This window comes from Lepisosteus platostomus, chromosome 25 (assembly GCF_059453375.1).
Source record: "Lepisosteus platostomus isolate fLepPlt1 chromosome 25, fLepPlt1.hap1, whole genome shotgun sequence".
Lineage (NCBI taxonomy): Eukaryota > Metazoa > Chordata > Actinopteri > Semionotiformes > Lepisosteidae > Lepisosteus > Lepisosteus platostomus.
Genome location: NC_142635.1, coordinates 15,735,268 through 15,750,756, shown reverse-complemented (window position 1 = coordinate 15,750,756; position 15,489 = coordinate 15,735,268). Strand labels below are relative to the sequence as shown.

The window sequence follows — 15,489 nt, the reverse complement described above, 5'->3', positions numbered from 1 at the left end:
ATTATCGACACTGTTTATCTTGCGGGCTCTTGGAACCGGAGGCCTGTCCTCTCACCATCCTCAGGTAGTTCATCAGACTGGTGCCGTGCTCCCAGATCTTGGGGTACTTGCAGGAGAGCTGCATGGCCCCGACGTTCTGGCTGCGGTTCAGCTCATGAACAGCAGCGACCAGGACATGGACAGCATCGTACATGAGGGCAGAGGAGAGCTGCAAGGAGAGGTCAGAGGGCACCTCAGGAGTGTGGCAGTGCAGAGAGTGCAGGAGAACGAACGGGCTTTGATGTGTCTGACACAGTGAAAGTTGCAGGACTGGGCTCTACATTCTTCAGCTCGTATCTCTAATCAAACAATCTCTCCATGCAACAATGTTGTGAAAATCCAAACTGTATTCCTTATTTTTTTCTTTTACTCACTGTGGACAGTTTACTTTTTGTGATAAAGGTGAAAAAGGTGACATGCACAGAAAGAGGGCCTGATCCCCCCCTGCTGGACAGGAGGACAGGTCTGCTGAGACTGTGTAAAGCACAACACACAAACTAGGAAGTTGGCTCTGCTCTGTGAAGGGCAGACTTGTTGGCATGCAGTGTGTTTATAATCTACAGAATTGTTTTATTGCTTGCATGTTTGCTTTATAATGCGCAGCAGTTGGTGAACACTTTGTGAGCTCTCCAGGGTACATAGAGTTCAGCCTCCACCAGCTTCTGCGGCAACCACGTCACAGAAGGTCAGACTGCACTGCGAGGTAAATGTCAGTGCTGCTCTGCTGTGGAGTAATGTGGATACGCCCACACTCCTCCACAACAGAGGGCAAGCACATTCCCTCATTGACACCCCCAGGCTTATCTGTCTTTACACAGGCAGGCAGACAGCTTCATCTAGGCTTGATACGTCTGCTCTTCACTCTTACAGCCTTAACATAAGCACTGGAGCCTGGCAGTCCCTTTCCTGTTCAAACCTGCGATAGACCCAGGTTCCATCACGTCAAGGGGAAAACTACCTTTATGCAGCCAGTACTGCAAGTTGAGAGAAGTCTTCCTGAAAAACACCTGTGAGTCACTTTGCCACTCAAAAGTTCTATTTATTCTCTTATTAAACTGATGGGCTCCTGCAGGCTGATACATTAAAAATGAGTCTTAATTAAAAGGAAATGCAAGCATAAAAAATATTATTTCCACAGCAGCGTGCATTGACTTATTTTCATTTTGCTCTTAAAGCGTTAGAAAGCTTGATTAAAAATACAGAACTTTTTAAAAAGGAAAGATCAGCTGGTTATCAAATTAATTAAGGGCCACCATGAAAAGAATGAGCAGATCAAAATGGAATCATGTAAACATCTGAGTATGTTTTCTCAACTTTTTCTTTAAGTCTGATAATTAACAAAATTAATAACAAAACACAGGATAACTCCCCTTGGAATACAATATGTCACAAATCTAAACTGAAACGAGTCTGTTAATTTGAACATCTGAACTACTGTAGCAATATGTACCCTTCAATACAGTTCAGATTCAAAGGGAAGTTTGAATCTTCAAAGAATATTCCGGGAAGAAGATGAAGATTCAAAGGGAAGTCTCAAAGATGAAGGGAAGATTCAAGATTACGATTCGAAGGGAAATTGTTAGGAACTTGTCAGGAGACATCAGTCAACATATTATTAGATCAGACAAGTTCCTTCTGGGAACTCTCTCACAGCTTCTTAGAAAAGCAATGAGGCAAAGCCTTCAGGGAGAAAGGACCCATTCATACAGATACCCATACTGTATCTCTGTGACCTCTGCACATCTACTGTATTTGTACAGGTAGCTATTGCAATGTGACTCAGATTAGTTCTAAGGGTCCAGGCAGCTGTTTTTGCATTTTATGCCACACAAATGAGAGATGAGATAATGAGCTAAGTCTATGTTCTCGCTCATCCTGTGTCTGAGTCCTGCTTGTGAACAAGGCGTAGGGTCTCACCGGGGCTCCAGCGAAGGGGGCGTGGTCACAGTTCTCCTGCCAGGACCTATTGAGACTCAGCAGGAAGTCTTGGAAGAAGGGGTGAGTGCGGTTGAAGACGGAAAAGCCCACGATGTTGACCCGCTCATCAGCCATGTGGTCCAGCCGCAGCAGGGAGAACTCCTGAAGGGAAAGGATTGGGACAGCAGACCTGCATCACTCATGCCTGTAGCCAGTGTGTCAGTGTGCTGTGCAACACACTGGAGACAGCAGCAGGCAGCCAAACCAGGCCGGTGAGGCCTCATTTGTCATTAAAAATTCTGTCTAATCTGTGTCATGATGATTTTTTCTAGTTGCTACAAAAAGTCTACTAGACTTCAAAATGAGAATGTATTGATTATGCACTACAATGCATCATTAAAATTTCTATTGCTAATTAATACTATCACTACTAACTCAATTAACTATAACTGAAACTTTTTGGTCCCAAAAAATGAAGCTATTTTACTTGAGAAGAAAAAGCATTGTCCTTATAAGTTGCTGAGTATAGAAAACAATATCAAGAGTCCAGCACTTCTAATTAAATACTGCTAGATATTTTATAACCCAAGATACTGTATATTACACCTCAAACCAGAAGATCAGATCTGATAACTTCTGATTTGATCAAATAATGAGACAATGTTGTGAAACAACAATTAAATATAAAAAAATCCAGAATGTTGTCTGACATTTCAGCACTTGAACTTAAAACAGAAAACCAATCATTCTCATTGTGAGCTCTGTTCTTCTAATGTCACATTGTTTTTAGCTGTCAGTTGTCCTTAACCTTACTGGATAAAACACAGATCACAGACACCGCAGGGCTGTCTTTCCTTTTTTCACCTACGCTCTTTCCACGTAGACCTGCTGTTGCTCACAAGCTCCACTTAATGACTGTAATGACAGTTTTGCTTTTCCAGTTAATTTTGGGTAGCAGAGGTTAATAATTAATAATAATTACAATAATATTTGCTTACGCTTATATCGAGCTTTACTGGGTACTCTGGATACTCAAAGCGCTTTACAGGTAATGGGCACTCCTCTCCACCACCACCAATGTGATGTACCACCTGGATGATCGACGGCCGCCATAGTGCGCCAGAACGCTCCCCACACATCAGTGGTTGAGGAGATCAGAGTGATGAAGCAAATTCATAGTTGGGGATTATTAGGAGGCCATGATTGCTAAAGGTCAATGGGGAATTTGGCCAGTATGCTAGGGTTACACCCCAACTCCTTTCAAGGAACTTCCTGGGATTTTTAATTACTACAGAGAGCCAGGATCTCAGTTTTACGTCTCATCCGAAGGACGGCACCTTTTTACAGTATAGTGTAGTGTCCCCTTCACTATACTGGGGCATAGGACCCACACAGACCGCAGGGGTAAGCAAGGTGAGCACCCCTTACTGGCCCCTCTAAAACCACTTCCAGCGGCGACCTTAGCTGTCCCAGGGTCTGACCAGGCTCACACCAGCTGAGCTGCAGTGGGTTGTCAATTGTGAACTGCAGGTTGATATGGCTGCTGGCTATGTACAGTATATCATTATTGATTAATGATTATGTATTTCCTGAGAGATAACTGATACTACCATAATCAGGAATATCGCAGCACATGATTTTTGAACTACAGTATTCCTACCAGCCTATACAGCTATATTAAAATTATCATTCTGAGGCAAGGAATCTGTAATCAGCCCCACTAGCAACCCTTCAGTCTCTCTGACAATGCTTCTGTAATACAGCACAACACATTACAAAGAGGGAAAGGTACCAACTGCAGCCCTGTATTCCATTGATATCTTGTGACTGGACAAGAGCACTCTTATATCGATGAGACAATATTCCATTCTCCATATGGTGCTGGTGCACTACAGTATATAAACCTCTCTTCATGCAGCAAAATGTGCATATAGTCAGCAGAGCAAATGTTTGTGCTGATTAATGTAAAACATTTGAACAATAACCTGCTGTTAAATTATTTAGGAAACTTAAACTTCCTTCCAGTTTCTTCTCAGGCAGCTCAGGAGCATTTTTAACTAAATTTGCTTCCCAGCCACTGGCTGCATTTGTGATTGAGCGAATGTTTAGGGTTCTCCCGACCATCCTCCTTGGCCAGCGCAGGCAGCTGTATTTGTTCAGTGTGTTTAGTAGCAGATCTCTGATCTACAGTATGTTAAGTATCAGCCAGGACCAGCTCTCTGAATGGTCCCAGCTGACCACGATGGCTCACCAGGGGCAAGCAAGTCATCGGGAAACAGTGACACCACACAGGAGAGTCCTGGGAGACACTAATCAGAAAGTTAAAATGGAAGTAATCTTCCCACAGAAACACACTCCAGACAGGTCAAGTGTAAAGGTCTCCTGGGTCATGGGTGCAAAGCAGGGATTGCAGGTATTTGTGGCAGTCTGAAGGGCTCCTCTGGGCTGTATTAATAGTGCTGTTGTAGCTGCCATCACTCAAGTGGCTCAGTCTGCAGTGAGGGGTGTCATGCCACTCCAGCGTTGTGGCAGCGCTGTTTAGACTGACCCTGTGGCTCAGCAGTACAATGGCCATTAGAGGCCATTAGGGATGAAACAGCACACGCCAGGCTAATGGCAGACCGCTCAAGATGGCTCAAGGACTCAGCCATTCAGACAGCTACCAAAAGCAAAACATTCAGAGAAATGCAGAATTGTGCACAGATCCCTGCATGACATAATTAACACAAGTGCATGCCACCCCCACCATCCTCAAAACTGTCAAATGTAAAAAAGCTAGCAAAAATGAGTATTCATGGAAAATCAAACCTCTTAACTTCACCAGAGTTTAAGCCCGATCAATTCCCTTGTAGCTTTAAACTTTGGCAGTCAAATGTTTTATTATTGTTGTCAACATTTCTTCCTTTACATCTGGAATCTCCTTTCTTTCTGGTCAAACTTTACTCACTCATTTTCCAGATTTTACATGCTTGTCCTCCTGGACATTGATTTAAGAAATTCAGTTCACTGTGGTGAAACAAATGCTTCACAAACACATTTATTTATTTTATGGTTGAAACGAAGATCAAGCCTGTCTTTGATGTGATACATCCTATAGGAAAGTACAGGAAATATATAGGAAAACATAAATATTGAAACTCAAAACATCAACTACTGTACTTCCACTTAATCTCCCAGGAAAAAAAAGCTTCTTCAAAATAAATTGTTTAATAAGTATGACAAATACAGTCTATTCCCTATACACACATATATATATATGGAAATACTCAGATTAGCTGTGAAATATATCAAGATAGTGATTTAAACTTTAAAGGCAGCAAAATAAAATTCTTTCAATTTTGTGCACCTAACTTTGAAAGCTGTACTCTTTTCATGAATTCTAACAATATTTAAACTGAAGGCTTTTGAGGGCACCATGCACTTCTGGTAGAGATGAAATTTCACTGAGAAAATGCAAGCAAACATAAATAAAAACACAAACAGAACCCTTAGGCATTGTCTCAGGAAGAAATGAGTGTGAAAATGAGCAAGAAAAGATTTCTCCTGCTCTTCACACTGGCTTGGAAATAGGAGAGTAGAGCTGACAGAAGAATATGACTGATTGTACCACAGCCTACATGACAGCTATGTAAACCCAAAACATCCATCCAAGGTCCTTCAATTCAATAGGGATAAGAATAGAAAAATACTGTATGATTCAGTGTAAAAATCAATGGGTTCCAAAAAACTACTTGTGATATTCATGACTCTTCCACATTCAAAGTTTCATGGCAGCGTCTCACAGTGATGCCGGTATTAAGGTTACTGGTCAGGGAAGCATGAAACACTACCAGATACCAATTTCTCCAGTAACAACAATAATTCCTCACAAAGGTCAATTTCAGCATACGTGCTATTAGTGTCTCATAGATTTGTTAACAAACTCTCCTTGTTCACTGCCTGAGTGCCTATAAATAACCCCAGACAATGGAAATCACGGATTTGCATTTGAGGAATAATATAAAAAGCAGGACTATAAATAACTCACTATACTGTAGACTTATAAAAGGACTTAAGTTAACACTGTGGTTATGGAACCTGTGAGTGAAAACCTCCTTTAATTTTCTCAAGATATTAAGCTTCTCTTGTGAGCCTGCTTAAATCCAGAGCCAGCTCAAAAAAGTTAAAGCTGTTTTTAACTAATCAATAAATAATTCAGGATCAATCTGCAATCCTAAAATAAGCCTCCCACAACTTGGCTACCATGGATTCATTAACAGAGCCATGTGTACCCAAGACATCGGCTGTGAACTGCTTCCTAATTAATTACGTTCTGCCTGCTCATGCTATGTAGCCATTTCATTAGTAGTCTAAAAATTACCATTAACAACCTTCTCCCCCCAAAAGTCCACCCCCCCGCAACAGAGAGAACTGTGCTGACATGCTGTTTAAAGTCCAGGTAATCCTCCCTGACAGACACCACATGCTAAGAAAATGAGGGGAAATGAAAAATAAACAGAAGAGGACAGCATGAACGGAGATGATCGGGACCTCCCTATTAACTAGAACATGGGCTGACAGCTGCAAATTACAGTCTCATTGTGTGCTGTCAGCGGCCGGCACACTCAGATCAAGGCTCATCATTGGAAGAGAATGGAGGAGGGGGGGTCACAGTGCACAGGCAGTTATCCCGTGATTTTGTTAAGAAATGGGACTAAGAGAAAGCCTGGCAGCTGGCTGAGGTTCAGAGGCCAGAGGAAAACAAAGGGGAGAGAAGGTAGGAGTGAGAAAGCAGAGGGTATACAGCCAGCAGTTATTTCTCCCTGCAAGTCACAACTGGCAACCTCCCTGAAGCTCAACCGATGGGAGCCTGGTCAGTACCTGGCTGGGAGACTCCTGGGAAAGCTAAGGTAAGTGCTGAAAGTGGTATTAGTGGGCCAGTAGGGAGTGCTCACCCTGTGGTCTGTGTGGGTCCTAATGCCCCAGTATAGTGATGGGGACATTATACTGTAAAAAAGGCATTATCCTTTGGATGAGACAGAAAAGCGAGGTCCTGACTCTCTATGGTCATTAAAAATCTCAGCGTATTTCTCAAAAAGAGTAAGGATATTATCCCTTTAGGTGTCCTGGCCAAATTTACCCCCGAACTGAGAGTACTGGTGAGGGATGGTGGGAGATGGGTGGACAGGGCCGCGCACCCATGAAACAAGAGAGATGACCAGACAAGGAAAAAAAAAGGTGGAGAGAAATAGCTGATGAGAAAAAAGAACATAGGAAAGATTAGAAATGAGAGGAGATCCTTTGGCCCACTTTCTCCATGGGGCTAATTGAGCAGAGGATCTCATGCTGGCTTCATTATATGGCTGAACAGCCTGGCTCAGATACTCATCACCCTACTTAGCAGCCCCTGATATTTCCAGCTGGTTTCCAAACCAGGAATTAATTGCACTATAGAAAAAACAGAGATCAATCAAACATTGTTGCCATTGAAGATCAGAAACTTGAAAACACTTTCAACGTGCTCATACATTTCTTTTAATACTGTGTGCTGAAGTAACACAAATTTTAATAGCAGAACAATGCTTGATTTTTAGGATCTTAAACCTAGAGAGGTGCTTCCAGAATTATACTGGGCCTTCATGACATGTCTTCTCTTCCTTACTCTTACTCTGCCCGTGCAATTACACTGAAAAGTATTTCTATTAGTAGCTACAGAAACTACACAGCACAAAAACTGTGTAACGCAGCCCTTGAGATCTTCTCCTCACTCTTGTGTCCTTTGGATCGCAGCTATGGGTTTCCCAAACCTTGTGTTCCTTCTGCCAGGTGTCCTGTGCTTCACATCACTTACAGAGCTGTCACTTTCTTATTTTTCTTTTCTTTTATGTCAATTCCCTGCCCTCTAAACGCTGTCCCCTGACAACTGCAAAATCGGGTCTTCCATAATCGTTCTCTAACTGCCGTTTAATAGATCATTAAAATAAAAAGCAGCACTAAGTGAGCTGCTCATTAAAGAGGTCCAGTACGGCGCCCTTGGGGGCTGTAAAACAGAGACGGAACGTAGAGATGCAAAAACGCCCTACAGCGACTCTTGCTCTCTGCCACTGCTGTGTCTGCTGACCCAGAGTGCGCCCACCTAGGGTTCAAAACCGTGCCCTCCACTCTCAGCAGGGGCTCCACACCCTCTTTATACACAGGCCCTCTGTAACCTGGGATCTCCTGAGCGCTGCTGGGAAACTGTACACTCCTCTCTCCTATTGGCATCGAGACTCTAGACACTCAGTCTCAGGTATTCAGCGGAAGTCCTGAAGTCCTATGAACACTGGGTAATTTAGGTCAATTAAGCTAATATAGAAGTCTGGGGAGGGAGCTGCATCAGCATGCTTAGGCTGCAAAAAGACAGGTAAAGGTTTATTCCATTCTGAAATAAAAAAACACAGCTGTGAAGCTTTTTCCAGGTGTACAGCCAAAACATTGTGTTCCCTTCCCTTAGAGCATGAAATAAACTTTCACCTGTTCCTAAGATAATATACTGTAGATAATATAATTCAGGCATTCAGGGCTTGGGGTGGAACAGCGCCTTAGAGGACACAGAGTGGGACACAGAGCCAGGTTTCAGTGATCCAGCTAGTTTAAAGGGATTTTATAAATGTCATTTCAGACAGGTGCAGCTGTTTCTACAGCAACAGCATCCAGATAGAAGAGAACAAGGAGAGAAAGGTGCCTAGTGCCGGTGAGGAAAGCACGCGGTGGAGAGTGATGGTGCTCACAACATCATCATCTTAGGTGAGTGTTTAAGTTACAGGTGATTAATTTACTGCTAATTGAATTCAGCAGTCCTCTGAAGAAATTTTTTTAGTTTTTCTGAAACAAACACAACACGGCTATTACACAACACACACAGAACAACACTATCCCACTATATTGACGTCACCTTAATTCCTAAATGCTTTAATTAAAAGCCTAATGGGTATCGATTACAGCTGAAAAGAGGGCACATCAATTAGCGATAAACCTTAAGTAAATCTTCTCTAATCTAATTCAATTCAAAATACCAAAAAATTATTTGAGATTGATCAGCTGTTTTTGTGATACTGTACTGGAAATCTTGTTTTGTTACACTTTTCGAATTATCTAATGTAAGCTGAAATACTGACACTATGCTTCAAGGATTGGAGTAAAAAATAAAATTAAAATAATAAAACTTGGGGAACTGCTTTTTTATTGTTGCTTGGGGAGCAATAAAAGATTTCTTTATGGTTTCAGAAATACAGATTGTATCATGAATCACAGCTTTGATGAGGTGCTCATCACAAAAACAAAAGTATTCCCTACAATACACACTGATTGGTTACCTGGAGTTTGATTAGTCTTTTTATGCTTTCACCTCTGAATATTTACTGCAGAGAGAACTGCAGTTATAACAACTTGTTAAGGGCTTGTCAAAGGCTAAAAACGTGGAGGTTTCTTAATAAGAAAGGGACTCATTTCTAGCTTGTGTAATCGTTGCGGTTCCGCGGGGTGTCGTGTCCCCCCATCACCCGTTCCGTCCTGCACCACCTGGGGCGCGAACCCGGGTCTCCGGCATAACGCAACAGAGAACCAACCGGGTGAGCTAAAGGAGACCACCCTCAGCCCAGGCAGCTGAGGTCCCTGCTACGCGCAGGCAGGTCGATGACGTCACCGCACCAGCTCCGCTGCACCCTCCCCTGCTGAACTTCGCCTCGGCGAAGGACACTCCACTCTCCCGCCCGGGTCACGGCACCAACGTGATCGTCGCGGTTCCGCGCGGTGTCGTACCCCTTGCCGCCCGTTCCGTCCCGCACACCTGGGGCGCAAACCCGGGTCTCCGGCGTAAAGCAACAGGGCACCAGCCGCGTGAGATTTTCAGCTGACTTGGCAGAAGATGCCAACGAAGACATCAGCAGGTATTACAACCGCAGTTCAATCTGATAAAATACGTTCGTTTTTTACTGCACTTCTTGTCAAGAAGGACCCCAAAGTAGTTCACACAGAGGGGAGTGGTCTCACATCATTCATACCCCGAAGTAAAGCGCCACTAGGGTTACACACACCAGTCATTGTGCACCACCAGATCCACAGCAGCTCAAGAGAAATTCCATAAAAATAACTCAAATGGGGAATGTAGCACCTTGAGTGTTGAAAATAAACGAATAAATGCCACGGCTCAGCTTTACCTCAATGTAAATCTGTCCATGTCTTGCTTTAAAAAGAAAAAGCTATTTCACATGCGGCAGCAGTGCTATCTCTCTAAAGAGCCATGGTGCTAATGTCGCATAGTGGCAGTAATGCAGTCGCACAGACTTCCCATCTACTAAGCCTAAACTACTGTGATAACCATTTGATTCTTTTTGCATCCCTAGCACTTTTTAGAAGACTTAAACTCACCTGTGTCGGACTGTCAACCTTAAGCTCGTGTGCAATACAGAGCAATGGGCAATTGAACATGAAACAACAGCACATGATGGACAAACTTGGTAGCAGGGACTGCATATCTTCCTCCTTAATACTTTGAAGAACCTGCTATACAAGCTTGCCACCACCACCTGACAATTGTACCAACCAACCACATCATCAGCCTCTTCCCATGAGTCAAGGACAAAAGACGCAGCAGGGCTGATGCTGGCTGTGAAGAGTCACAGTAAAGTAACATCCATGCATGCACATAATGCACAAGCATCTAGTTATGCCAGGGCATACAGGAGGTTCATAACTGAACAGGAGGAAGCCAGGAATGGACTATTAGTTTGCTTGCTAGCAATAAGTCCAGCAAACCAAATATTTGGTATATATTTGAGTGCAAGAGAGCAGAAGTGCAGAATTGTCGCAGAGAAGAAACATTTAGGGCTCTACTGAAAGTTCACTACAAGGTATCCTTGAAAGTGTGGAGTCAACTTATCTCTCTCTCACCATTTTTTTTTGGTCTGGTACATCTTACTGGGCCTTTAGAAAGCTATCAGAAAACATACTGGCAGGTTGTGGCACAATGCTGTGCCATTATTTTTTCATTAGATCATATAGCTTTCCATCAACGGTTTTTAATATTCAACCAGTCCAGCTGAATAAAATAATTGTTTCGGAAGCTTTTAGATGCACATTCTACAGAGGTTTGAAAAATACATTCCTTAAAAGGTGACAATCAGCAGTTTGCTTTTGTTGCAAGGGGATACAAGTGTTACTTTGTTTGTACTGAATTGTGAACGACAGAAAAGAACCAGGACAGCAAGGCTCACTAGCTCCACCAGACTGACCACTTGTCCTGTTCCTCAGCCAGTACAGCCACCTGTCTTTCTCCCTTAGCCGACTGTCCAGACCATCACCATTAACCATGAAATGCTGAAGTAAGAAACAGGCCTAATGCAATGTCACCTATAAGCCAGCCAACATAAACAGGACAGCAATTCTGTGAGCTAAGACTGCTGCTCATGACCGATTGATTCTTGGCTGTGTTGCTTTGTAATTGTTGTTATCTTCTTAGTCTCTTCTGGCTAGTTTTCTTTTTTTGCCAACACATCTTTCCCCTGATTTATCTGTGTGAAAAGAGTTTACTGCTAGTAGCTCCAATAATGAGCTCCCTCGGGAGGCCCCTCTCTGACCTCTAGCTATCAGATCTCCAAGACAGCTTGATGGCTCTCCCGTCTCACCCTGAACTAGCTTTCCTCCTGAGGAGAAGGGCAACAATCCTATATCTTTATAACAGTCCGGTACAAAAGGACAAGGTTCCAAACTGTTTGAAGGAGGCTGCCAGGGAAAGATATAAAAATAGAGAGAAAGCAGATTGTATCGGCGGGTGCTAAACCCTGAGATAATGTACTCCATAATTAGCAAATACACGTTAAAAAGTAATGCATGGGATTATGGAGTGGATGAAGATAGCGTACATTACAAGGTGCGAGCACAACGAGAAAGTGAGAGAAAAACGTGACATTTTCCTAACTGAGAGCTTTTCATACATCACTGCACTGATCTTTAGGGGCCCTTAACTATAATTTAAGAAACATAAAATAATGTATAGACATTTGTGCCAAACTGCTCTGTGCCACTGATGCCTGACTGCCCTGAAGCTTGATGTTAAACTGCACTATGCCACTCAAGGCTCACTGCCCTGTAGTGTAAAGTTAAACTACACTGAGTCACTCATGCCTGACTGCCCTGTAGTGTCACGTTAAACTGCACTGTGCCACTTAAGGCTCACTGCCCTAATAATATGTATCTACAATATGCATTATAGCTCCACATGCACTCAAGCAAGAGTGATCTGAGGAGGAACTTCATTAATATTTTAAACTACAAGATTTTTCTACAAAATTGAGCACATGATAACTTGATTCCAGTCACTCCAGTCCCAGCAGGACACAAAAAAGTAAAAAAAAAAAAACCCGCAATACATCAGAATCTTGAACAGAAGTGCAGTACAATCCTTCAGCGAATTACTAATTAACAACCTCTTTGAATGAGAATACTCTAGCAAAGACATGAATACAGAGGAGGAGAGAGCGAAAGAGCATGCTGAAATATTTATGTCTGTCTCTGTTTTTGCAGCCCAGTTCTTTCATGACAACTGGGGTCACAGTGTTGAACATGAAAAATTAACCTTGGAGCTCTGTTGCATCAGAAGTTAAGGTACAGGTTTCAGAGTGCAGAGAAAAACTGCTCTGTTTATCGATTGCTGACAACTAATTTACAGCAACATCATGACAATCCTACACACATTGTATTTTTTATCACTGCTGCTTTGAAATCAAAGAACTGTGCTTGACTAAGCAGGTACTGTTGAGATTCCCAATTGCTTTATGGATATGGCCTTCAGGAAATCCCCTGAATGACAGCCTCAGCCTCCCTACTTAATCATGGCAGTTTCACAGCTGAATGACAGTAACTGAATGGCCTTGTATTTTCAGCTGAATACTGAATATGTGAAAGTTTACCAACTGTTTACAGGTAAGGTCCTGAGGTGGCACTGAAGTCTTAATTCTGTTTTGTGTTCACACCATATTATGGGGTTCATGGGTGGCACAAAAACGTGACCTCTGTTCTGGGATATCACTTCCAGGATATCCATTTTAAAAAAAGGAAAAAAGATAAATGTGTATTATAGCATAATATTCTGAACCTCCCTACCTTGTTTAACACAGCTAGCATTACACAACTGATTTCAGTGTCTCTGGGCTCAACAGTAGCGCAGTAACTAAAATTCTTAAGAAATACAGTGAAAATTCTTAAGCTAAATTATTGTCTTAAGAATTAACTTAAGTTTACCTTAAATTAATCAACATACTCTCAGGGTTCAGAGCACTACAGCTGATTAAATCTACACACATGCAAGGATGGAGGCTGAATATTTCTGCATTTACACAGCAAAGTCACTGGTTGACATCAAAGTTTTTTTATACAAGAATTAAACTTACTGTACCACTGCAACACAATCAAGAGACATACATGAGTTTTATCCGGTGTAATGGTCAATACCAGCTAATGCAAGTATTAATATATTAATGATCGATTTCAGGGGATGCAGGGTACAAGAAAGCCATTTGAACTCATTCTGAACCAACTAATCCATGCCTTGTTTTAAATTTGTAAAGTTGACAAATCTTTAATAATTGTAGCAGTTAAAAGCTGATTTTACTGACACAGTATCGTCAATTGGGATCAGTCAGACTTCACTGAGCATGAAAGAGTATCAGCATCCGCCTTCATTTGTCTTAGTTTTCTGCTAAGTATAATCCCTGTCTCTGGTGTATGGCTGCACTGCACTTTCTCAGGTAGCTCAGGCAACGCAAGAAAAATCGAGGATCATCTCAGGGCTGTTAGCTGGAACAGCCAAAGCCTGTCAGCAGTCTGAGATGTTAGCAGGGCCAGGAGCATCTCACAATAAATGCCTCCCAGGGGAGAGCCTTATGAAGCAAATTAAGAAACGTGGAAGCAGACGACATTTCTCAGTGAGAGCATCCTATACTCGGTTTGGTCACCACCAGGTCAGTGGATGTACTGTATATGATTTGCTTTGACTTCTCTGTACTTCACTCTTGTGATGAAAGAGACAGAAGGGCTGCTGTTTTAAACAGCTTGAAGAAAAACATTTTGCTTTGTTTTACAAGGACACAGGACGCAGCTGGGCTCTGCTGTCTTGAGGAACCCCACAGAATGGGAGCGTCGCACTGTCCGGAGACACCCCAGTAAGGGTAAAACCACCTGAAACACGTCTGCTTGTTAATCTGTGAGAGAAAGATAATGAAGTTACAGTAAAATTTACATTTCTTTCAACTTGGAGCACCAATAAAATTAAATTTTGTTACTATTAAATGATGCATTTGTGTACACACAAGCATTTATTATCATACACGAAACACATGGATAACAAAATTCCATTTTCCCCCAAAATACTTTCTTGGTGCTATTCATAAATCTATTTTTCAAGTTTCAATCCGTTCTAGTTTCTGGTGGTTGAAAACACCTCTTCCCTGGGTGAGGAAGGCAGGTTGCATTTGATTATTTACACAGACTATCAAGAGTCATATAAAATTCAGTTCTGACTTTTTCTTGTCAGGATGATGAATTGCGACACTTTTTTTAAACAGCTCGAGATGCAATTATAGTCTTAATTCATGTATTATGTATATCGAGCAGACGGCAGGTACTCGGTCTCTGATGGGAAATTATCAGCTCTTAGCTTAAAAACAACAGATTTATCTCTTCTACTTTTCTTTTTTAAATCAATTTGTTAAAACTGCTACGTAAGACCCCGTACTGTCTTTTAAGGCACATACAACAGATCACAGTTTTGGCTGGAGTCATGTTGGGGTCTGGAGTGTTTACGTCAAGACTGTTCTGGCCTGCATCCACCGGGCTCACGTCCACCATCCAGATAGCATGCGTGTGGTGTGCAATCTGAAATACTGACAGCTTTGACAAGAAAGATCATACGTTTACGGCGAGTAAATGACACGTAAAGAACAAAACAAGTGGTACAAATGTCAGGGCTCGATCACTATAATGTGTCAGCGGCTCCCATAGTAGCTCAGAATGACTGATGCCAGGAACCGATCTCTGCTCGCCTAACCTTCAGATGACATTCACTCCTCTCGCCGGATGGGTTATCGAGCGCAGGCAGAAATGGAGTCATTCGTTTAACCCGCCTCAGCAGCATGGGACCAACACATACTCGTGTCGCATACTCACAGACTGAACAAAACGTGGGAGAGTGACGTCTGAGAGTGCAGGGGTTTCCTGAAGAGCAGGTCCATAAAGTAATTGGGAATCTCAAAGGTAATTGCTTTCAAAGTGTCCTGCTCCAGCACAACACAGCGCAGAATGAAAGTTTCGTTAAAAGTCCAAATAATTTTCCAAGTAAATACATTGCCTGCATATATCCTCAAATCTCAAAGAAAACCGTAAGCAGTTTTTTGCTCTTTGAAAATCGTGTACAGTTAATTTGCTATCAGAGTAGCAGACTACTTATTTCATTACTAGTCAACATGTCAGATGTGTAAGTGTGATGGTCCTACTGTGTGGCAAATATATGCAGAGGTA

The 15,489-nt window shown here is 42.3% G+C and overlaps 1 protein-coding gene across 4 annotated transcripts in view; it reads right to left on the bottom strand.

The window, feature by feature from the left end:
• Positions 1 to 15,489, bottom strand: part of grik4 (glutamate receptor, ionotropic, kainate 4) — a 307,117-nt gene that overhangs the window by 58,207 nt on the left and 233,421 nt on the right. For all 4 annotated transcript variants that reach the window (XM_088619597.1, XM_088619595.1, XM_088619594.1 and 1 more), the window contains 2 exons: positions 1,957 to 2,118; positions 56 to 208 (listed from right to left, as the gene is read on the bottom strand). In XM_088619597.1, the coding sequence (XP_088475723.1) occupies positions 56 to 208; positions 1,957 to 2,118 (315 nt within the window). The remainder of the gene's footprint in view (positions 1 to 55; positions 209 to 1,956; positions 2,119 to 15,489) is intronic.